This window comes from Peromyscus maniculatus, chromosome 14, assembly GCF_049852395.1.
Source record: "Peromyscus maniculatus bairdii isolate BWxNUB_F1_BW_parent chromosome 14, HU_Pman_BW_mat_3.1, whole genome shotgun sequence".
Taxonomy (NCBI): domain Eukaryota; kingdom Metazoa; phylum Chordata; class Mammalia; order Rodentia; family Cricetidae; genus Peromyscus; species Peromyscus maniculatus.
This window is the reverse complement of record NC_134865.1, coordinates 58,477,016-58,502,322: the sequence shown is the minus strand read 5'-3', so window position 1 is coordinate 58,502,322 and position 25,307 is coordinate 58,477,016. Positions and strand designations below refer to the sequence as shown.

The window sequence follows — 25,307 nt, the reverse complement described above, 5'->3', positions numbered from 1 at the left end:
TGTGTGTGTGTGTATGTGGTGTGCATGAACACTTGCACACATGAATGCACATGTACCAGGGATGTGAACTCAGGTCCCCATGCTCGGGCAGCAAATGCTTTACTCACTGAACTATCTCCAAGTCCCCACAATTAATTTCTGTTGTACCCACAGTGCCTTCCAGAGCATCTGATGCCTAATAAACATTTGCACCACAAATGAAGTGCGTGCACACGCACGCACGCACGCAAGCAAGCACGCACAGTGCTATATCAGCTATTCTTTTTTTTTTTTTAAGTAACGACTGGATTTTTTTGTAACAATAGGAGAACAGAAGACAGGCATGTATATTTACATTTAGATATTAACACTGGGGAAGGGCCTTTTTCTAGATTTTAGTACCTAGATTGTGTGGTATTTACATCTATTTCACAAAGTCTAAACAAGCCCCCTGCAGATCCTGAAAGGAAGGAAGCTTACTTTCCAAGTGCAAAGTTTGTGCAAAGTCCTTCGAAGAGCAAAAATGAAGCAGGTGTGGAGAAAGTCTTACTTCGCAGGTTCAGCTGGCCTGGATCTTACCACTTTTCTCTTTCTACTAACACTATTCAGATTCTGTTCGAATAATGTGTGCTTCCCTTAAAGTGTCTTTAAAAAATTACACGTCCTGCTTCTCTTCTACCCAAGATAAGCACGGTCCCAATTCTGGCCAATGGGATCTAAACAGGAGTGTCTGGGTGTGGTTCTGCAGCGCAGGAGGACAGCTAGTTTACAGTCGGAGCTGGCACTGCTTGGCTTCCCTCTAAACAGATTACCTGCCAGAGGTAGATGGGGGCAGCATGAACACAGTCAATAAAGCGTGCTGAAGATGGAGAAGAGAGAACATGGGTTTCTGATGGCACCATGGTGTCTGGAAGAGCGTACTTCCACAGATCTCTAATTATATGGGAAAAACTCTCTAACATGCCTAACTCATGTATTGGCCAGGGAGAGGTAAGCTGTTACATGCAGTTAATTGTAATCCTAATTTAACTGATTTTCAGTCTACACAGATTCAAGCTTGCTTAAGCCTCAATACAACAGGCATGGACTGTATTTCAGGAAGCAGTTTCTCTTTCCAAGGGCAGTAAAAAGCTATGACTTGTGGTTTGGTGACCACACTCTTAGACACTCAATGGACAATGAAGTGATCACAACTGTGTATGGTGACATACCAGCAGGACATTACCTGAAATGTTAAAGACTCAGTAACAGAGACAAGTCTTTAGACACCTCACCAAAGCTGAGATTAATCGGAACTGGATTAAAACAATCACATCTGTAAGAAACAGCCTGGAAAAACACTGGGGGCTGTTAAAAGCAGACCTTAAATGAATGTGTTCAGATCAGCGGCAGGAATCAGCTTCCCTAGGCTTCCTTCCCCTGCCCTGAGCCTCAATCCTGCAATCCCACCAATCCAAGATTATTGGGATTAATTATCCTGATAACCCTTCGTAAAAGGAAAGGAGAATTAGATGAAGCTCCTTCTCAAGACATGCCATGTTCAGATACACACTATCAACAACACAGGTATGAAGGTGGAGGTCTCTCATGCTGAGTGTGCTTGGAGCGAGGGACTGGAGAAAGGACTTCGCTGACCTGCTCAACATATCCATGCCTCCTGCTGCCTTGCTGGGTGTGGGAAACGCCACACCATAGTAAGGAGACTCAGAAAACCACAGCTTGAGGGTTGGCATGGCCCCAGGCGAAAGACTGGAAAGAAAGGCCTCCTTCTCCCACAACACAGGGTGCTGGTGGGTGGGGAGGAGGGATTTCTGATAGAAGCAAACAGGCTGTGACTGGGAAGGTCGCGGGGAAGCAAGATCTGGCCTCTTACTACAAAGCTAAGGCTGTCCAGAGATGAAATTCTAGGAGGCTTTCATCTTTTTCCTTCCAGAAAAACACTGCTTTTGGCCTTCTCTCAGGCTGGCCCACGACAGAGCAGGGCTCCCTGCAATAGAGTGACTCTGCTTATGCTCTGAGCACCCTGGGCAGGGAAGCAGGATGGCCTCTATTTGAGCAGGGCAGCCCCCCCACCCCCCCCACCCCCGGGCCCTTTCACACCAGCTCCACTTATAGGGAGCATTTTCTCTACATCAGATTTGGATCTAACTAGGATAAAATACCCATGAGCAAGCACACAAAGCTACTTCCAAAGGCTTCCTCTCTGGCAGCTCGCAGACAGGGATGGTACACTTTCTTGCACACGCAAACCACTAATCACACACTTGTCTCCCGCCAGGCTGAGAGCTGTTCAGTGAAAAGAAGACATTACGAGTTTTGAGAGAGCTTGTGACGCCGTAGGAACCGCGGAGCCAAAGCGAGGGTGAAGACGGTGTTTCTGCTTTGGCAAAAGCAAGCTTCGAAAAGGCCTTTGTTTCACACTGACTGCAGGGCTTGGCTGTCGTCCACTCACAGTGTTTGTCAGCTGGGACAAGACTCAGGGCTGCGCGAGAGAAGGGCAGCTCTTGCTGCTGCAGTGCCCGTGGCCGGGCAGGGCCGTGGCCGGGCAGGGCCGTGGCCGGGCAGGGCCGTGGCCGGGCAGGGCCGTGGCCGGGCAGGGCCGTGGCCGGGCAGGGAAGGAACAGAGCCCCAGAAGTGCTACTGTTTCTGTACGGAGAGAGAATCACACAAATGCCAGAGACAGGACACTGAGCTTCCCAAGGTCCTCTAGCACAACCTATTTCTAAAGCCAACAAACAAGGAAGGAAGCCTTGATACTTCTAATGACTGACTGCACAGAAGGCAAGCCACAGGTGCTTACCCAGAGAGAACTTTGAACTTCATGTTATCAACCAGCTGAAACAAGTACGCGTTAATAGACAGCCCCTAAATTAACTGCATCTGCTAACATCTGAGGAGCAATGACGATAATTAAAACCAGATCACTGAATGCACTTGTAAGCCCCAGAATCCTCACAGCCAACCAATGGAGATGGCGTTAACAGTCTCAGAGTTAGGAGCAGCTGGCTTAGCCAGGGCCATTGTGCATGCAAGAAAGGTAACGCGTCCCAAGCATCGCATGGCTCCCCTTCCTCAGGAGCCCCAGTCCCCATCAACAGAACCAATCACTCAGACCCGGGGGTGTTCTGTGGCCACTCGGGGCTCCAGTGACTGGTGCCCCTGCTCCGCTATCCGCTGCCTTCTTCACTCCCTCAATGTCCAGTACCACGTGAACACAATCGCACGCACACAAAAGCTTGGCAGGCAGAGGGCTCATCTTTCTTGGAAAACTTGAGTTTCCTTAACACATGGTCATTAGGAAAGGGAAAACAGTGTTAAAAGTCAGGTCCAATTCTACTCTGGGATACACCTGCTAACACTGTCTCAACAATGAAGACATTCTCTGTGTATACACATACATTTCTGTGCTTACAGAAACGGCATCACATGACATCTGGTGTCCTGAGGCCTGCTTTCTCATCCAAATATCTTGGTATTTTTTTCATATCTGTAAAGGTAGGCCTATTGCTTTGAATGATTATATGTTTTCTAAATGGTTATCAAACCTGACTTAACACCAATAGTAAAATGTTACAAAGTGACATGGGATAGATTTATAATTCTAGTCACATAAGTAAAATTGTAAAACATGTTTGAGTGGAATGAAAAAACTGAATTTTTTTTTTTTTTTTTTTTTTTTTTTTTAAAACAAGGTTTCTCTGTGTTGCCCTGGCTGTCCTGGAACTCCTTCAGTAGACCAGGCTGCCCTTAGACTCACAGAGATCCGCCTGCCTCTGCCTTCCAAGTACTGGGATTAAAGGCATATGCCACCATTACCTGGCCCCCAATTCTTCACTGTTCCTTTTACACACACACACACACACACACACACACACACACACACACACACACACACACACACGCAGGCTGAGATTACAAGCGAGCGGCACCATGCCTGGCTTTTCCACATGAGGTGTGCGTACCTCAGGTCCTCAAGTTTGTTTGACAAGTGCCTGCCTGACGGAGCCATCGCCACCGCCCTTCGTATTCTTTGTTCCCAAGTGTCAGAGGACTAGTTTCCTTGACTTCCTTTTGATCATTATGTAGCAATGGCTTGTACCCCATAAAAGCTCCGTCACAATTTGATGCTGACGCCATTTTTCTCCTCCACTTCATAAGACATTTCTGTCTTTGGACAAATGTGTTAATCTACACATACAATTCTAAAGAATATTCATTTTATTCTGGTATTAATCTTTATTTTTAACTCATTCTTGTGGCTTTCTCTCTAGCAACTGTGAATAAATTAATTACATACCCCTTTTTAGTTGTCCAAATAGGTAGCTAATTAACAAGCCTGGACCTTCTCCCAAGACATTTAATATCATCTTCTCTACCTCTGGGAGAAGCACAGGGAGTCGATCTAAAACTTCAGTGTTGAAATTATAATACTATGTGCATTTAAGGTATAAAAAAATGACAGACACACTGTCATGTCCGGTGAAGCATTATTGATGATAGCCAAAATATGGACTCAACTGAAGTATGTACTGATGAATGAATGGAGAAGGAAATGTGATACACACAGACAATAGCATATTCATATCCACTCAGGACACTCTACTTTGGAAATGATACTTATGTGCGGTGAGAACATTTTCTCCACATGCAATGGTATGGATAAAACATAAGGATGTGATGCTAAGTAAAATAAACCAGTCACAGAAAGGCAAGTATTTACATTACGATTCAAAGCAGTAACAAATTTACAGTTATGAGGAGTAGAAATGAAGTAATTTGATGGTCGGGGTCACCACAACTTAAGGAACTGTATTAAGGGTCGCAGCGTTAGGAAGGTTGAGGACCACTGGTCTAGAGGATTAAGATGGGGTTTGCTACAGGACCTGCCTGTGTCTACTTTCTGCACCCTGCCTTGTGGTTTCTCTCTCTGCACACACAGCAGGACTCAAAGCACTAGTTTTGTGTGAAATGATGAAAGACATCTTTAACAGGAAGCACTCCATCCATCTGAGATGGATGCAGGCACAGGAAAATGGCTTGATGACTACATGACAGCAAGCGCTGTATAAGATGTGCACAGTAGGCCAACTGCATGGGATTCTGGGCCAAATCAAGCAGCATTCATTTCCGGACAGAGACAGGGTGGATAGCTATAAACAGAGAACTTAAGTGGTAAGGGAACTTAGGGCTTTTCACTAGTCCTCTTCACTAATGTGAAGGTAGAAGATTCCAACATGTCAGTAGGAAATCAGGGCCTGATGTACAGCTCTGCAGCTGCTAGCAAATGAAATATAGATGAGGTCACTGAAGACAGAACTGGGAATCCCCTCAAGTCAATCAGCTGAGTTTTCAGCCGGAGGCCTGGCTTTGTTTTTAACTGATTTTCTACAGACTGAGCATCAGTAACTTGAAAATCCAAAAGTTTCATAATCCCAAACTTTCTGAGACCTGACATGAGTCCACAAGTGGAAAATTCCTTGCCATAAAACTGTTTTCATACACAAAATTACTAAAAAAAAAAAAAAAATCTTATATAAAATGACCTTTAGGCTCCATGTATAGGGCATATATAATGCTTCGGCTAATTGCACATTTGGACTTGGGTCCTCTCTCAAGATGACTCATTGTATAAATGGATGTAGTCTAGAATCTGAAATATTACCCAAAGCATTTTTGGTAAGGGATATTCAACCTGTGTATATGTGTGCTCACCCATGCTTGTATGCATGTCTTCATGTATGTGTATATACATGTATTCGTGCATATATACTCACGCATGCTAACTTTGAAAATAATTAACAAGGATTTCTTAGGTGTGGTTTTGTTTTTTGTTTTTTCCCTAGAAAATGATTTTGTAGAGAAGCAAATTTGGGTCTGGGAAGATGGCTCTGAGGGTAAATAAACTGCTTGCTGAGCAAGTGTTGAGGATCTGAGTTTAGATCTCCATCTTCCACATGAAAAGCAGGCCGTGGTGTTGTGTGCTTATAATCTGAGTGCTGAGAGACTGAAACAGGAGATTAGGAGCTTGCTGGCTAGCCAGGCCAGGCCACTGGTCAGTTCCAGGTTCAGTGAGAGGTTGCTTTTTATATGTGTGTGCGCGCTTTGTTTTGCTGGTTTTTCCAGACAGGATTTCTCTGCTTAGCTGTAGCTGTTCTAGAACTCACTCTGTAAAGCAGGCTGGCCTCAAACTCATAGAGATCCACCTGCCTCTGCCTCCCAAGTGCTGGGATGAAAGGTGTGTGCCATCATGGCTAGTTAGAGATCATATCTCAACAAATAAAGGCAGAGGCCAGGAGTGGTGGTGCATACTTTTCATCCCAGAACTTAGGAGGCGGAGGCAGGAGACTTTCAGTGAGTTCCAGACCAGAGATACATATTGTCAACTAATAAAATAGAGGCAATGGCCGGGTGGTGGTGGCACACACCTTTAATCCCAACACTCGGGAGGCAGAGGCAGGTGGATCTCTGTGAGTTCGAGGCCAGCCTGGGCTACAGAGTGAGTTCCAGGACAGACTCCAAAGCTACACAGAGAAACTCTGTCTCAAAAAACCAAAGGAAAAAAAAAATAGAGGCAGTGAATACTAGGGGAAGATTCTCAATGTCAGCCTCCACACAGGCACACATGTGTGTGCATATATCACACACAAACAAAAGAATGGGAACCATGCAAAAGTGTCTGTGACATTCTTATCTGGAGAGTCTTGCTATCTTCCCTGGCAGTTTTTTCATAACATCTAACAGAAATACAAATAAGACAGTATCATTAGTAACAGGTTTCAAAGAAAAAATAAAAGCTATGGCTGAAAAGACAGCAGTCTACACACGGCCTGAATCTGGAAGCCCGTGGAACACGGTTCAGGGTCTTGCATGGCTCATTAGCTTCCAGCCCTCTCAATAATGAAGAACAAGGGAGGGCGGAGCAGGCGTGTTTCTAAGGTCTCTGCACCCACAAACTCCTGACAAGACTTACTGAATTAAGCATTGTGGTGACCGAGGCAGCATTTGGGCCTTTCATAGGTTTAGTAAACTTTTTATTTTGAGACTGTACATAATAACAGCCAGAGATTATGATAGCTGAATTGTAACTTTTCAATATAGTTTTGTGTTAGTGAAAACTTGCCAAATGTGAGAACCACAATTTATGCAAACACACACACACACACACACACACACACACACACACACACACACACACACACACATACACACACACACACCCCTTAGAGTCAGCACACAGCATGGTAATCAGAGTTCAGACGTCAGATGCTGACTACCCTGGGCTCAAACTCCAGTTTTCCAGTTTCTTACTTATGTGACTCTGAGAAAGTTTACGAATGATCGTTTTCCCATTTAAAACCCGGGGCTAATCAAAGGCAGTTACAGGGATTCAGTCAATCAATACAATATAAAGCTTGGCTTGGTAATGTTTCATTTGAGAATCTCAATCTTAGTGGCTCCCCAACAAATCTCTCTATTTTCCAACTGAAGAGAGAGAAAACGACACTCAAAGAAGTTCCAATAACCTGTTCTGGGCCATGCCCTGCACAGGGAAGATTTAAATCAAGCATCACGGACGCCAAAGCTTGTCTCAAGGGACCATTTCCAAAGCCAGTGAGGGCAGTTTTCACACACATTATTCATGTATTTTCAATAGGAGAGAAGAAGGGAGTTTAGCTTGGCAAAATCGACTACATTAGAGTGTCCTAGGAAAAATAAACAACGCAAAGCTGGAAACACAAGTGTTAGACGAGCGAGTTCCCAATAAAGGTCAAGAGAAAACTGTGTATAGGCACAGGTACACACACACACACACACACACACACACACACACACACACACACACAGGAAAAGAAACAAAAACATGCAACATGCCATGCCATTTGGGTCCACACACCTTGGACCTGGGCACACGTGTGTGAACTCCTCCCCTTGCACGCGGGCAGGCAACCCTTCCTCTGACACACGGAGGCTTTAAGGACACCTCCTGCAGGGCTAGCCAGCCAGCAGCTCTCTGCTATTGCTTATTGCTTGGGAAAGGGCATGATATCTGCTTGGCAACCCCTCAAAGCCCAAACACACAGCAGCTGAAGCTTGAGGAAAACCGTGCTCCTTCCTGCAGGGGGCTGAGCTTTTCTAGACATACGCAATCGACTCCTAGGAGGAAGTGACAAGACTTGGACGTTTATATGGGAATACCTCCCACACCTGTAGAGTACTGCATACGCACACCAGTAGCAATCTGTTGCCTCCCTGGGGCCACACCAGTAGCATTCCATTGCCTCCCTGGGGCCTCCCAGATATTCCTACACAGAGGTGAGGCCCCTAAGAGAATGCCAAGGCCCTGGCCCTGCTAACCTGAGGAACATTACCTGCTGCTTCTAAGTTAGATCCGTTCCCATGGGAAGGGGAAGTAGAGAGCAGACAACCAGAGGAACACAGACACAGCATCTTCCTACCCTGGGTCACTTTACTCAAGTGGCAAACTGAGTCTCTGAGAAATGCAAGGGCTTTGAAAAGAAAACGGAACTCATGACACATTCAGATGTGTTTAAAATCTCTCCTCACCCCATCACAGCACAAAAGAGACTTCAGCAACTCTGCCTTGGCCACCAGAATGTCTTCCTTTTTTCTGTCTTTTGGGCTCCCTTTCAGGCTGGATGAGGCAGAAAGAGTGGGAGGGAGGCAGGGGGCTGGGGCTGGGAGCAGGGCTTTAACAAAGAGTCACTTCAACAGAGACCACTGAGTAATGGCTTTGCCTGCGCCAACAATAACATCAGCTCAATGTCGCCAATTAGAATCAGGTCAGTCGGGCCTCACCACTGCTCCAGGCCTCCACCCGGACCCCAGCATGAGGTGCTACTCATGCTGATGTCATCAGTAGTCACTGTGGCCCCAGCAAGTCCCCCACTCAGTTCAAAGAAAAGCGTTCTTGCACTTTTCTCTTCCCGGGGCAGGAAGCCAGGAGTAGAAGTCTCTGAGAGCCACTCTCCAGCCCTACCTAACTCAGGACTCCAACCCGGCCCCTATACCCTGCAGCTCATTTTCTCTGAGTTTAGATACAGGCTGCACCTGGAATAGTGAGGGAGGGCTTCACAAGGCAGAGCTGCTGAAGCCCTGGCCGGCCGCTCCTAACAAAGCAGAGGGGAGGGCTGGCCGCTCCTCATCGCTTGCCTGCTCTGTGATGTGAGTCCCAGAGCTGTGACCAGTGAGCAGAATGGACCCTGATAAGGGTGAGCGAGGAGGTGTTCTGATAACTCACTTAGGAGGAGGCCGTGGGACCCGGCCTCAGGAAGATAGCAACAAAATTCCCAAGAGAATGCCATTAGCATCCCTTGGGAGCTTGTGAGAAATGAAAACAATTGAGCCTTCTCCCAAACCTACACCAGAAATGGGAAGAATGGACAATCAGTGTTTTAACTGGCTCTTCTGCTATTTTAGACTAGGGATGTATAAACTAGGGCCTGCAGGCCAAATCCAGCCTGCTGCCAGTTTTTGTTAAATAAAGTTTATCAAAACACAGTCACAGCCATTCATGCACATACCATGTGTGGTTGTTTTCACTCTGCCATGGCAGCTGAAGAGCCATAACAGAGAGCCCATGGCTAGTGAAGGTTATTTACAGAAAAAGTCTGTCAATCTTGTACAAGGTTTCACAGGCTATCGGGTTCAGTCACTAGGGTTTAGAAAGGTCCATACTTCCAGTATTCACTTTCTTTGTTTATCATGGATGATCGTTTCTCTTATTTCTGTCCCTAATCTTCTCTAATGGTTTTGAGTGACTTACTTCTTTCACTCCCAGGTGGCAAGGGTCCATTTTCTCAGGAGTGAACTTGGCACATGGCAGTTTCTAGATTTGTGAGTACAATGGTAGGTAGAGACGAAGAGCAATGCTGAGTCTGTACGGATGGTTGGGTATGCCGTTTCTAAGCTAACACCCTGAATCAGAATTGTCTCCCTGAAATGAACGTGCTAACAGGCTGAATATCTAAGTGCTCTGATTGAAGGCAGAAAGGGATGGAGGACTTCCTTTGCATGTAATGGAAGAAAAGCCATACAGTCATCCAAACATTTAGTAAGAGATCACCATGTGAACGGTGCTATTTATAGATGGAATTACTATACTCTACTGCATGATAATATACCTGAGCATAAGGTAAATATAAAGACCCCTTAGCATACCAATCTCCAAACATCTTGCCTATGGATGCATGCTTGGTAAACCCAACTTTAATTCTACACAGGAATCTCAAAAAGGCAGTTAGCCAAATTGCTAGTTACCTATACTTCAAGAAAAGGGCTTAAAAGCACAGGGCATTTATTAGATAAATACTACCTTCACCCAAAGAATTAACATGAGGGGAGAGATACAGGCCACACTGAGATGCAACCCATGCTTCAATGGATAGTTGGGTGGTAAGTAAGAGAGTCGGGTCCAGCACAGCTAAGCTAAATACAAAGGCTTGAGGTCTAGCGGGACTTTGCTTCTGCTGTAGAGTGACTAACTCTGAATGTCTTCTGAATAAAGTGCTCCAAATCACTAAGCAGTGGTCAAGTTAGAATACCTAATACTTCATTGGCTGTCTTGCCATGAATCTAAGCTGGTAGGATTTAGTCGCTCCTGCTTCCCCACAGCCAGGCTGGGACTTCACCCTTACTCACTTTTACCTAAATCAGTTGTGGTTTAGAAGAAGGAGGGGCAGAAACAAAATGATATCTATACATATATAAAACCAAGACGAATGGCTTTCTATTCCCTCTCCAGGAGACACAAGATAACTCCCTTCCTGGGAGTTCTGCCTCCTCCCTAAGATGGATATTCTGACAGATCTTGAAAAAACATATTTTCCATATACTTCATAATTCAGTGAAACTAAACTAGGATAATCCTCAGTGAAAAAAATCCACACCAGAAAAGCAGTACTCTGAGTTTTCAAAGGAATGTGTGCTGCTGGAAGCTAATCAAAAGCATGAGGACTCGAAGCAGTTTTTAAAAGTGAAAATCAGCAAAAACAGCCTCTCCTTCTTCAGAACTCCAATGCGCTATAAACAGCTCCTTTTATTTTGAAAATGCTCTTCACCATTTTAGTGTGTTAAAATGCGGTTTAAAAGGAACCCGTGGGCCTGTGAGATGACTCAGCTGCAAAAGGCGACTGTTGCCAAATCTGGCTACTAGAGTCCGACCCCGGGATCCAACACAGTGGAAGGAGCCGACGACGACTCCCAAAGGCTGTCCTCTGACCTGTACAGGAACGCTGAGGTGTACACACGTGTGTACACACACACACACACACACACACACACACACACACACACACTCTCTCTCTCTCTCTCTCTAATTAAAAAAATTGCCTGTAGTTTTGATTAAAAAACAAACAAATCCAAAAACCAAAAAAGACACCAATGCAGCCAGAGAGATGCCTCAGTGAGTTTAGGTGAGTAGAATGGATTCCCACAAGTTGACCTCCATATGCACGCTGTGGCACACTCATGGACGGACACACACACACACACACACACACACACACAAATACGCAGAAACAAAATTAAAAGGGACCAATGGTATAAATTCAAAATTCAAATGATCTACTATTATATTCATACATGTCTGTCCTGGTCGGCATCTGCTTAGACTGGCACTGCTGGATAATTAACATGACAGACATTTAGAACTGTAAATAGCTTTACGAAATTTACACAGATTGATACCTTGATTCTACTGTCCCAAAATTCCACCCCCACTTCAGTTTCTCCAGACAGTGTTTTTCTGTGTAAGAGCCCTGGTTGTCCTGGAACTCACTCTGTAGACCAGGCTGGCCTTGAACTCACAGAGATCCGCCTGCCTCTGCCTCCCAGGTGCTGGGATTAAAGGTGTGCGCCACCACCACTGGGGGCTTTGTTTCAAAATTCCGTAAGTGAAGAAACTTCTACGTGAGAGGGGACAATGGGCAGTCAACATGAGGTGCCACAGTCAATGCTTTCCCAGTTAAAAGATCTGAAGTTTTCCCCGGTAAAGTATGGTTCAAAGAACTATTCCCAAATGGCTGCATTTATAATTTCTCAATTACGATGCATTAATTGACAAAACACTCTGCCGTAGAGAAATGCAATCAGGTGATTGATGTAGGTGAAGCACAGTGGGCACATTTTGTTCTGGACAACAGTTTTGATGGCGAATGAGGATTGTCAACTTCATTAGATCAAGACATAAGCGACTAGTATAGCACACCTTTGCCTGTGTGTGTGAGGATGCTTCCAGAAAAAAAAAAAATTGATCATGAAGGCTAGAGCCCTTACGTCGTCCCCATCTAGGTGGAGGCAGTGGGTCACCTGGTGTGGGTGGGTATGTCCTGGCTCTGCTTCCTGGTTGTCAGGGGTGAACGGCTTCCCTTTGCCAAGCCCCTTTCTCCATGCTGTCTCAGTCTTGCCATGGGCCTAAGAGCACCGAGTCAGCCAGCCATGGACTAAAACCTTGAAGCTGTGAGCCAAACATTCTCAGCTATTTTTCATGGAGATGGGAAAACCGACTACTATCGCAGTTGATAAGTAAACCTACCAGGCATAATGATGGCTCTCCTCAGGGAAGAAAGCAGTGGCTCAAAGACACGTTTTCATTTTATGCACAAACTGACACATACGATATATTATATGTATTTATGAAGAAGAAGCAAAGGACAGGAAACCAGGCAAAGGTGTCTTTCCTCCATAACGAAATGCCAAAGAAGCTCACAGAAATAGTTTGAATCCAACCAAACAAGCCTCCTGCAGGACATGGTCACTGGTTCCAACCACTGTGCAGAGTCAAAAGGCACACGCAAACTCTCTCGACATTTTCCGGGGGCCAGCTCTTCTCTACAATTGGGACTACCCTGGTGCAATATGGTTCTTCACACATATATCCAGGAGCTGACAAGTGGGGAGTGTTCCAGTCCCACTGCTTCAAACAGTGCCCAGCACACGGCAGACACTCAACAGATACTGAGTGAATGGACACCTGTCATCTCCAGAAATCCAACAACCTAACTTAGGAACATTTTTCAGAAATTACAAGTTATGATAGATCATAAAGGACTCTTAGTTACTTATCAGTACCAAGTCTATGGAGGACAGAAATTGGTATATTTACAAATACAGATGCTCAGAATACAGCTTTGGGAACTGGGAATTCTATCGGGAGACTACTAAGATCATTCAACAGAAAAGTTAACATGGTAATAAATAAAGGGTTTTACAAATTCAGATAAAACCACGTTGAACACTAGTTCAGCATCACCTTCCAAAGTAGCCAACGCCACAGCCCGAGAGCAGTACTGAGACAACCCAGGGCAGGCTGGTGAATGTTTAGGGAACAGGCATTCACTGCCCATTCATCCCCTCAACTGCCTCGCCAACAGAAGGAAGACATGATTTTCAATTACCTGGTGCCGGGCTCGACTCTGGTCCAGAAGCTGCCGGGACTGAAGTTTTTGTTGTTCCAGTTGCTGGAGAGCGAAGTGGAGTTGGTAGCTGCCTGCTGTGGGGTGATACTTGTGCTGGGGGACCACTCCGGTAGCCTTGCTGTAGGCATTGTTCTCTACCTCGCCCTCCCAGGCAAAGCCACCTGTCTGGAGGCTCCTGAGAGAAAAAGAACAGGTGGGCTTTAGCATGGGTATGTGATCAATCCAAAGGGAAGATATGTGTGACTACTATTTTTCCTTTACTGAACCAGACACGAGCTAGAATTATAAAAGTTACTGTATGGTCAGTTATCTGACGTCACTAAATCGCACCTTTGATTTCCCAACTTCTCAAATAAAGAGATTCCCAGACATCCAGTTAAAAGGGTATCTGTGAAATGTGTTCCTATGTGAAAGACTTTGTATTCCTATAGTTTCACCTTCTGGTAAGGATAAGCCACGCCCCTTGCCCAGGGATCGCGTGCTCAGTTTGGCTTCCACAGAGACTGCTCAGTTCCATGATATATCAGCTGATCTTCTTGGCCAACAGAACCAAAAGACTCAGAAATTAATTTATTTGGCTTCTGAGGACAACATCTGATTTTCAGTAATTCCTCTGGAAATTGCTGAATTAAATTAAATAAATTAAATGTGTGTATACATTATAGAGAGCTAACAAGGTTCTCAACCTGTGGGTAATGACTCTTTGGAGGATGAATGACCAACCCTTTTACAGGGGCCACCTAAGACCATCCTACATATTAGATATTTACATTACTATTCATAACAGTAGCAAAACTACAATTATGAAGTAGCAACGAAATAATTTTATAGTTGGGGTCACCACAGCATGAGGAACTGTGTTCAAGGGTCACAGCATCAGGAAGGCTGAGAACCACCAAGCTATCACCTACGCTATCATATACATGTATGCATGTACACATAATAAATCTTTCCCAAAGGATTTCTGAACATATGGAGAAATGCGGTGATCACTGATGGAAAAACAAATACCTAAATGAATCAATGAAATGTTAGCCCGATCACAAGACAGAAGCCTGAGTGATTGTAAGATGGGATTACACGTTAGAAAAGAGAACAGAACCTTGTGTGTGTGTGTGTGTGTGTGTGTGTGTGTGTGTGTGCGCACACACGCGTGCAGATGCATGTGTACATGCATTCCCGTGTATGGAGGCCAGAGTCAATACTGAGTGCACTCTTCAGTTACTTTCCAGCTTAATTTGAGACAGGGTCTCTCAGTGATGCCAGTTCTGCTGACTGAAAGCCCGGCAAGTCCCTGGGATCCTCCTGCCTCTACATGCCCTGTGCTGGGATGACACATGCACACTGTGGCACTCGGTTTTTATGTGAGGGCTGAGGATCTGAATGCTGGTCTTTATGCTTATGCAGGGAACTGTACAGACTGAGCCATTTCCCAGCTCCTGGAAACTCTCTTATCTTTTTTCTCATTAGTGAGGGAAGACAAGCTGACTGATGATAACATACAAGAAGCTAAAAGGCATTGATTGAGCGGGCTGTGAGTGGAAGGAGGGGCGGTAGAGAAAGGCATTCAGGTTTATTTGACTTGACTCAAGGTCTTCCAGGCAGGCCTTAAATTCGCAAACCTCCTGTCTGCAACCCCTAAGTGCTGGGAATATAGGTGTGTGATGCCATGCCAGCCAGGTATGTGGGCTTAAAGATGAGAACAGTCAAGGCAGGAATGCCTCTCCTTCAAATGAAGACAAAGGGAGGGACCAGGTGACCGGGCTGAACTATCTCGAGATTTTCAATTAAGCTAGTCTCGCTTTTAAAAGAGAACAAAGTTTGGTGGGTACAGCGGTAGGGATGGATCTGGGAGGAATTTGGTGAGGGTGAATATGACCAAAAATGTGAATGAATGAATGTAAAGAATTAATGAAAACATTATTTTAAAAATCTCCAAGGGAAACTATTATTAGTCACTGAACTGAAGGTTAGAAAATTTACCCACCGAGATTCTGCTTCCATTTCTGGCTTGATGGTTATAGGAGTTTCTAGCCATAGGGAACAATCTAGACTCAGTAAGTATATAATAGGAAAGCAAAGTAATACGCATTTCATACCAGAATGAACCCCACTGGGTAGCTTGAGTGATTTCATTTGCTAATAACTGTTTTAACAACAAACACTTCCATGAGGCATTCATTTTAATGCCTTCTTGCTGTGTAGTGGAGAGCAGTCTTTGGGGAGATGCTCCCGAGGTTCTCAGGTAAGTGAGCAAGGGGGCACATGGATGCAGAGGGCAGGGCAATGGGCAAGAAATAAGTCAGGGACTGTGGGTAAGAAGTGTTCTTCCAACTCCACTTATATTGAAGAGGCTGGAACACCATAAACTTTTATAGTGAAATATGTTTTTAATCTCATCAGTAACGTAAGCTCAGCCTCCAAATCACAAAAGGAAGTTTCTCAAGCCAGTGAAGGCTTTTAGCAAAGAGGCAGGAATTTTTATAGCCCAGCACTGGGTGGGGGTGGGGATGCTCAGCTGTGTAATATAATAAGTGCCACGAGAACCTTCTTGCTTTGAATTTCAGTGGGGTTAGTTGGAGCACATCATCTCATCCTCAGAGCACAAGTCTTTGGAGTTTCTAGCGTGCAAGTGCTATAGTGATCGACAGGAGACTGACCATGTGTACTGCGGCAGGCTGCCCTGACTCAGGCAACTGAGTTCATACAGCCTTTCTCTCTACAGCACCCAATGGCTCCGGTATCCATCTGAAAGCCTATCCCATCTCACAGACCTGTGTTCTTTCTGTTTCAATAGTAATACACTTTCTACCTTCACCAAAATTTTGCGATCAGTTCTTCTCATTAAAATTTTGTGGGATTCCCTGATCCAAATGCTTGGAGTGTGTGTTGGATTTGGGTTTCTTTCTTTTTTTCAGGGGTTGGGGGGGGGTGAGGGTGGGGGTGGGGGTGGGGGTGGGGTGTTGGTTGCAAATTTTTAAAATATTTATTTATGTGTATGTATGTATATGTGTGTGTATGTATGTATATGTGTGTGTATATAGGCAGATAGATACTTGAAACATTTAATTCATTTATGTTTCATACACATCTTATGTATGAAGGTAGTCCCAGCTACCGGGGAGGCTAAGGGAGAAGAGCTGAAGTCAGGAGTTTGGGGCTGATCTGGGCCACACTGCAAGACTCTACTGTAATGAGATTCTTTTTCTAAGTTCCAAATAGGCAACAAGATGGCATGTTTTTCCCATACTACATTCTCTTCCCAGCTTACCCACCAAGAGCTTCCCTTCACTCCCAGAACGACCTAGGCTGCTGGATACACTGTCCCCACTGTAACTGCTCCCCGACACCCTACTCCCCAATCTCTTAATGGCCCCTGCTTTGCTCTCTGCTTATGGATGGATGTAAGGAGCTTGGAGGAAACTACAGATCCACTGCTACATTTCCTCAGCACACAGGCTGCACCCTCCATGGGCACTGAGGCTTCCTACCAAGGCTATGATGTCACAGGAGTGTGGGGAGAAGGCGGCCGGCAAGGACAGTCACACACACACGACTCTGCTGTGGGTTCCTCTGCCTGCCTCACCTAATCCCTGTCAAACAGGGATGCCCCGCCCCTCACACAATTATGGGCTTTCAGTCGCCTCTGTGATGTGTGGTTTTGGGGGTGGAATAACATTTAGTAAGTGAGGCGATGATAATGAAATGTCCTGGAATTTAAGGAAGAGTCCTGTACTAGAAAAATGCGTGGTGCTGCTCAACATACAATAGTCTTAATGATAACATGGTGGTGCTTTCTGGACAGTGTAGATGTTTAAGGACAGCAGACTTTACATTCTCTTCAACCATAAATTCTTAACTACAAGCACACATCTTGATACAACAAACACAGGAAGCCCTCCGGATGGAAAAGGCCTCCCATGAGCAGACAAAACAGCACTGACCACAGGAAGCTATGCGATCAGGTGTTTTCATGAGAGGGGGTCTCCCTGACCTTAGTGGTGCTTCCAATGACAAAATGAGAGTGCCTCTGTATGGAGTAAAGGCTTTGTGCCCATTAAAGATGGCTCTAAGGCCAGCTAGAGTTAGGTCACACTCACAAAGACCAAATTCGAGGCTAAGGAAGGCATGAGTAGGGGAGGACCCTGCACCAAGGCCCTGTGCACCTCACTTCTCCACAACTTTATTATCCTCACCTTTTCTCATCTACAAAATGGAGACTGAGCCGGGCGGCAGTGGCACACACCTTTAATCCCAGCACTTGGGAGGTAGAGGCAGGTGGATCTCTGGGAGTTCGAGGCTAGCCTGGTCTACAGAGCAAGATCCAGGACAGGCACCACAACTACACAGAGAAACCCTATCTTGAAAAACAAAAACAAAAAAATTGCAACTGGGTGTGGTGCCACATGTCTGTAATCCTGGCACTTGAGAGGCAGAACCAGGAGGAATCAGGAATTCAAAGACAGCCTGGGCTACAGGAGACACTTTCTCAATAAACCAAACAAAAACACAGGGGTAGGGGCTGTTTGAAGTCAAGTACAATTACAGACACCGGTGATCACGCAGTGCAAAGAGAACTCCGATACACTGAGAGCTGGGCTATGAACAATGCAACAGAAAACTAGGATTTTTGTGAGGTTTACACAAATTACTTAATTGCCTACAATAAATAAACGCACATGGCTACCAACAAAGTTGTAAAAAATTTTCACTGAAATTGTATTTACAACTATTAAACATTGGAGCCAATCCTAATGCCTGCCCTTAGGAAAATAGATGACCAAAATATGATATATTCATACGCTTTCATACTGCTCAATAAAATGGCTGAACTACTAAAACAATCAACTACTAGGTGAATGTCAGAAACACTGGGTTGAATGAAAGACAGACACACAAGAGAAAATACACTATGATTCCATTTCAACAAACCAAAGGAACTTAACACACAGGGAGAGGTGCAAGGAGGACTCTGCACAGGGAGGGAGTCTGCGCGGAAATGATACCAGGCAACTCTGAAGCATGATGGGAATATCCCAATCATACTTCGTACTGTGCTATATGGATACACAAACTCACCAAATTGAGCATGGAAAATATACTGCAAGTTAAAAAAAGATAAAAAGTCATACCACTTTCATTTATTTTAAATTAAAACACCAGTTAATTTTCCTGTTCTGTATATGTGGTATAGCAGTTTCCCAATGCATTAGGTGAGTGTCAGGGGAAGCGGCCTTCACGACAACAGTAATGCAATCTTATTAGCTTAAGCCCTGGACATCTGCATGAAGGTCTGAAGGGAAGGAGAATGAGGATAAAGCAGACACTAGGGAGCACTCACACTGGATAGGGGGCACTTATCACACTGGCTAGGGAGCACTCACACTGGATAGGGGGCACTCATCACACTGGACAGGGAGCACTCACACTGGACAGGGAGCACTCACCCTGGCTAGGGAGCACTCACCCTGGCTAGGGAGCACTCACCCTGGATAGGGAGCACTCACCCTGGATAGGGGGCACTTATCACACTGGCTAGGGAGCACTCACACTGGCTAGGGAGCACTCACACTGGCTAGGGAGCACTATAGATGAAAGGCAGGTTCTGAAAAGCAGCCTAAGATTGTACTGTGGCATTAAAAGGCAAAGGTAGAGCTGGGCATTCTAGCTCATGCTTGTAATCCCAGCATTCAGGAGGCTGAGGCAAGAGGACTGGAGCAAATCTGAGGTCAGCCTGGGATTTAGTGGAAGAGTCTGAAACAACCAGACAAATAAACAAACAAAGCATCCTGTGCAGTTAGGAGAAAGTCAGCAGGTGGTGATGGTTTCGGCACCGCGGCAGTGAGGGACGGAGGAATACCTCCACCAGGGAAAACCAAAAGTCCAAGTGCAACAGCGAAATCATCGGTAGCAAGGGTTAGTCTACCTCAGTCGCAAACTAGCTACCACCTGGGAACTGCTGACTGGGAACACTGAGAACTAAGAAGATGAAGTCTGCCTAACACTACTGAAACGGTGAGTCAGTCAGATGGCTCAGCTAAGACAGCCCACGCACTTGACGTCACAGCCTCGGCTCTTCGAGACCTTCTCACTGGACTATCTTTTCACAAGAGTCGCTGAGAGTGATTCAGGTCCAGCCAGGAAACACGTGCACTTAACCTTTGAGTGTGTGCATCAGGATGAGAGAACTGTCCTTCCTTCCTGCTTTCCTCCTACGCAGTTATACGAGGATGGCTCTTCCACAGGCGTGGGAGAGCACAGCAGAGGCAGTCTAGAAATCCCAAGAGCACACAGCCCTTCTGGAAAAGCCATGTGACGGTCTGATGACCCACATGTTGGGTTGAAAGTATGTGCTCCATCAAACCCTAAGTGCAGGCCAAGCTTCTTGCTCCAGAACAGGGAGAAAAGCATAAAATATTTTGTTTATATGATGGAAGGCTTCTGGGAAAGGATTAAAGAAATAATTCAAGAAACAAGGGAAAAGAAGTAAGGTGTGAGCGCGGGTCAAAAGAAAAGCTGGGTCGGTGAGGGAATTTTGAAGTAGCGGAGGCCCTGGATCTGCACCACCCCAGAATGGAAAACAGCCACTCCAGAGACCCAGGGTCTAGAACAAGACTGCTAAGTTCAAGTCCTAGCTTTGCCACCAAAAGTAATACATTTAACCTCTTTGTGCCTTGGTTTCCTCTGCTGTGAGATGGGAATAAATGTGGACCCCACCTCTCCTAGGCAGACTAAAGGGTTAAATATGACAGCCATGTACACCAGTTAGCGCATACCTGGAACTGCAGAGTTAAGTGCCCAGCTACTACTGCTCTTCCCACTGCGAGGAAACCTTTGGGTGGGACCGGAGGGGCCACACAACAGGGACACGAGCCAATGGGAGCAATGCTGCTTTGATGAGAGGAGAGGTTGTCTTGACAACCTCCTTACTAAGGACTGTCCCTGGGTAACAAGTGAGGGAAGTGATTCTAGTGGATGCAAAATTGGCCTGAAGTGGACAGTGGTGGCACATTTTTAATTTTAGCATCCGGGAGGAAGAAGCGAGTGGATCTCTATGAGTTTTGAGGCTAGCCTGGTCTACACAGTGAGTGAGAGAAGTAGGGGGTTACTCTATTAATAATGTTGCCAATTAGGGAGCAGCAATTATGAATGGAGGAGACTGTCTGCCTCCCCAGCTCCTCTCCACTCCAAGCTGGAGTTAGGAGCAGCAGCCAATCCCTTACCCTTTTATAAAATGAAGTCAGTCTCTCTCTGAGCATGCACGCGCGCACGCGCGCACACACACACTTTTATTGTTTTTGGAATAAAAATGGTATGTTCTCAATATCTCACACTGTAGAAACACAAGAAACTCATCTCTGACCCAACAAACAAAATACCATTTTTTTTTTTTTTTTTAAATACAGGAACTCATTAAGTAGCCCAAGCTGGCCTGGAACTTGCATTCTTCTGCTTTAGCCTCCAGGTCTGAGTTACCATGTTGAGTTTACCAATAATTTGCCAGTTTTTCTATTTCATATCAATGTCAATGTCTACACTCAGAGACAGAGACAACCTGAATCCTTAAGCCTTCTTTATATTTGAGTGTTTGAATTCATATTAAGGAAATGTATGTTTTCCTACATTAAATTCACAGAGAACAGTCATTCTGGTCTTTAAATCCTGATAGTCATTTAAGATATACACCATTTCACATGAGCTGAAAATAGGATTTGTATGTTTTCTGGATATGTAAGTGCCTAGCAAAAGCGGACAACCAAATAAATATGAATGGATAAATCATTTCATTGATAAAAATGGGAAATTAGTAAACTAATGGCACAGTCTCAGATCTTAATTACCAACTGCAGATTGGCTGCCTGTTGGGATAGTTACCCGTTTAGTTATAAATACTAATGGCCACATTTTCTCAATCACATTTCTCTCCTGTGCTCACAAGGTTTCATTATGCTTTATTCTGAAACCACTCACTGTCATTCTTTTCTGTCCCGGTCTTCTTTCACTAAAGTAATTCTACCATGAAGGAAAATGAGGTTAGTCTAACATGACTTAGTTTTCTCATGAATCATCGGTGTGCTAATCTGTTAGATTTTGACCTGCAATTGACATCTCAATTACTAATTTATATATTCAGCATCTAATTCATCTTTATCTCTTCTCTTCCTTTCCCAGCGTCTGAACTTCTTCCCTTCACATTAATCATACCCTGAATCACTACCTCAAGCTCTGGAGACATAAATCAGGAATCGGGACTCTTAAGAACTGCTTCTTCCCACATAGTAATTCAATAGAGAAAGTTCAGATTGATTCAGGCCTGATTCCTGGTGAATTTCATTGTCCCTGAATTAAGGTCTGGATAGGACCAGCATGTGCTGTGAACACTACCTAAGAAGACTGTGTGTCAATGAGCACTTAAAGAATGAATTTGAGACAATAAAGAAAACACATGCTGAGGGAATGCTGGAAATAGAAATCCTGACAAAACGAACAGGAACTACAGAAACAAGCATAACCAACCGATTGCAAGAGATGGAACAGAGAATCTCTGACACTGAAGACACGATAGAGAAAATAGATTCGTCAGTCAAAGAAAACAATAAAGACAAAAAAGTCCTAACACAAAACGTCCAGGAAATTTGGGACACCATGAAAAGACCAAACCTAAGAATAATAGGGATAGAAGAAGGAGAAGAATACCAACTCAAAGGCACAGAAAATATATTCAACAAAATCATAGAAGAAAACTTTCCTAACCTAAAGAAAGAAATACCTATGAAGATACAAGAAGCTTACAGAACACCGAATAGGCTGGATCCAAAAAAAAAGTCCCCTCGCCACATAATAATCAAAACACTAAACACACAGAATAAAGAAAAAATATTAAGAGCTGCAAAGGAAAAGGACCAAGTAACATATAAAGGCAAACCCATCAGAATAACACCAGACTACTCAATAGAGACTATGAAAGATAGAAGATCATGGACAAACCTCATGCAGACACTAAGAGACCATGGATGCCAACCCAGACTATTATACCCAGCAAAACTCTTAATCACCATAGGCGGAGTAAACAAAATATTCCAGGATAAAACCAGATTTAATCAATACCTGTCCACAAACCCAGCCCTACAGAAAGCACTAGAAGGGAAAATTCAACCCAAAGAAGCTAAACACATCCATGAAAAATCAAGCAATAGATAATCCTACACCAACATACACCACAGAAGGACAACACAACACAACCAAAAAAATAACAGGAATTAACAATCACTGGTCATTAATATCCATCAATATCAATGGTCTCAACTCACCTATAAAAAGACACAGACTAACAGAATGGATTAGAAAACAGGACCCATCCATATGCTGCATACAAGAAACACACCTTAACTCCAAAGACAGACACTACCTCCGAGTAAAGGGCTGGGAAAAGGTTTTCCAAGCAAATGGACCTAAGAAACAAGCTGGTGTAGCTATCCTAATATCTAATAAAATAGACTTCAAACTAAAATCAATCAAAAGAGACCAGGATGGACATTACATATTCATCACAGGAAAAATCCACCAAGATGAAGTCTCGATTCTAAACATTTATGCTCCAAATACAAAAGCACCCACATTCATAAAAGAAACACTACTAAAGTTTAAAACGCACATCAAACCCCACACATTAGTAGTGGGAGATTTTAACACACCACTCTCACCAAAAGATAGATCTACCAGACTGAAACTTAACAAAGAAATAAAGGACCTAACAGATGTTATGACTCAAATGGACCTAATAGATATATACAGAATATTCCATCCTAACACAAAAGAATATACCTTCTTCTCAGCACCCCATGGAACCTTCTCAAAAATTGACCACATGCTTGGACACAAAACAAATCTCAACAGATACAAAAAAATTGGAATAACCTCCTGTATTTTATCAGACCACCAAGCCTTAAAGTTAGAACTCAATAACAACAAAAATTATAGAAAACCCACAAACTCATGGAAACTGAATAATACCCACCTGAAACATCAATGGGTCAAGGAAGAAATAAAGACAGAAATTAAAGAGTTCCTAGAATTCAATGAAAATGAAAGTACAACATACCCAAACTTATGGGACACTATGAAAGCAGTGCTAAGAGGAAAATTCATAGCTCTAAATGCACACATAAAGAAGATGGAGCAATCCCATACCAATGAATTAACAGCACAACTGAAAGCTCTAGAACAAAAAGAAACAAACTCACCCAGGAGAAATAGACGCCAGGAAATAATCAAATTGAGGGCTGAAATCAACGAAATAGAAAACAAGAGAACAATACAAAAAATCAATGAAACAAAGAGTTGGTTCTTTGAAAAAATCAACAAGATAGACAAACCACTAGCCAAATTAACCAAAAGGCAAAGAGAGAACACCCAAATTCACAAAATCAGAAATGAAAAGGGAGACATAACAACAGACAATGAGGAAATCCAGAGAATCATCAGATCATACTTCAAAAACCTGTACTCCACAAAAATGGAAAACCAGGAAGAAATGGACAATTTTCTGGATAAATACCAAATACCAAAATTAAATCAAGACCAGATAAACCATTTAAATAGACCAATAACCCCTAAAGAAATAGAAACAGTCATCAAAAGTCTCCCAACTAAAAAAAGCCCAGGACCAGATGGTTTCAGTGCAGAATTCTACCTGACTTTCAAAGAAGAACTAATACCAATCCTCTTCAAAGTGTTCCACACAATAGAAACAGAAGGAACACTACCAAACTCTTTTTATGAGGCTACAATTACCCTGATACCCAAACCACACAAAGATGCAACAAAGAAAGAGAACTACAGACCAATCTCCCTCATGAACATTGATGCAAAAATACTCAACAAAATATTGGCAAACCGAATCCAAGAATACATCAAAACAATCATCCATCACGACCAAGTAGGATTCATCCCAGGGATGCAAGGATGGTTCAACATACGGAAATCAGTCAATGTAATACACCATATAAACAAACTGAAAGAAAAAAACCACATGATCATCTCCCTAGATGCTGAAAAAGCCTTTGACAAAATCCAACACCCCTTCATGATAAAGGTCTTAGAAAGAATAGGAATACAAGGAACATTTCTAAACATAATAAAAGCAATTTATAGCAAGCCAACAGCAAACATCAAATTAAATGGAGAGAAACTCAAAGCGATACCACTAAATTCAGGAACAAGACAAGGCTGTCCACTCTCCCCATATTTATTCAATATAGTACTAGAAGTTCTAGCTAGAGCAATAAGACAACAAAAGGAGATCAAAGGGATACAAATTGGCAAGGAAGAAGTCAAACTTTCACTATTTGCAGATGATATGATAGTATACATAAGTGACCCCAAAAACTCTACCAGGGAACTTCTACAGCTGATAAACTCCTTCAGTAAAGTGGCAGGATACAAGATCAACTCAAAAAAATCAGTAGCCCTCCTATACACAAATGATAAAAGGGCTGAGAAAGAAGTCAGAGAAACATCACCCTTTACAATAGCCACAAATAATATAAAATACCTTGGGATAACACTAACTAAACAAGTGAAAGACCTTTTTGATAAGAACTTTAAATCTCTAAAAAAAGAAATTGAAGAAGATATCAGAAAATGGAAGGATCTCCCATGCTCATGGATAGGCAGGATTAACATAGTAAAAATGGCAATCTTACCAAAAGCAATCTACAGATTCAATGCAATCCCCATCAAAATCCCAACACAATTCTTCACAGACTTGGAAAGAAAAATACTCAACTTTATATGGAAAAACAAAAGACCCAGGATAGCTAAAAGAATCCTATACGATAAAGCAACCCTTGGAGGCATCACCATCCCGGACCTCAAACTCTACTATAGAGC

At 43.7% G+C, this 25,307-nt stretch overlaps 1 protein-coding gene across 43 annotated transcripts in view; it reads right to left on the bottom strand.

The window, feature by feature from the left end:
* Positions 1-25,307, bottom strand: part of Ttll5 (tubulin tyrosine ligase like 5) — a 249,942-nt gene that overhangs the window by 51,426 nt on the left and 173,209 nt on the right. For all 43 annotated transcript variants that reach the window (XM_042260944.2, XM_042260947.2, XM_042260948.2 and 40 more), the window contains one exon: positions 13,395-13,590. In XM_042260944.2, coding sequence (XP_042116878.2) covers positions 13,395-13,590 — 196 coding nt within the window. The remainder of the gene's footprint in view (positions 1-13,394; positions 13,591-25,307) is intronic.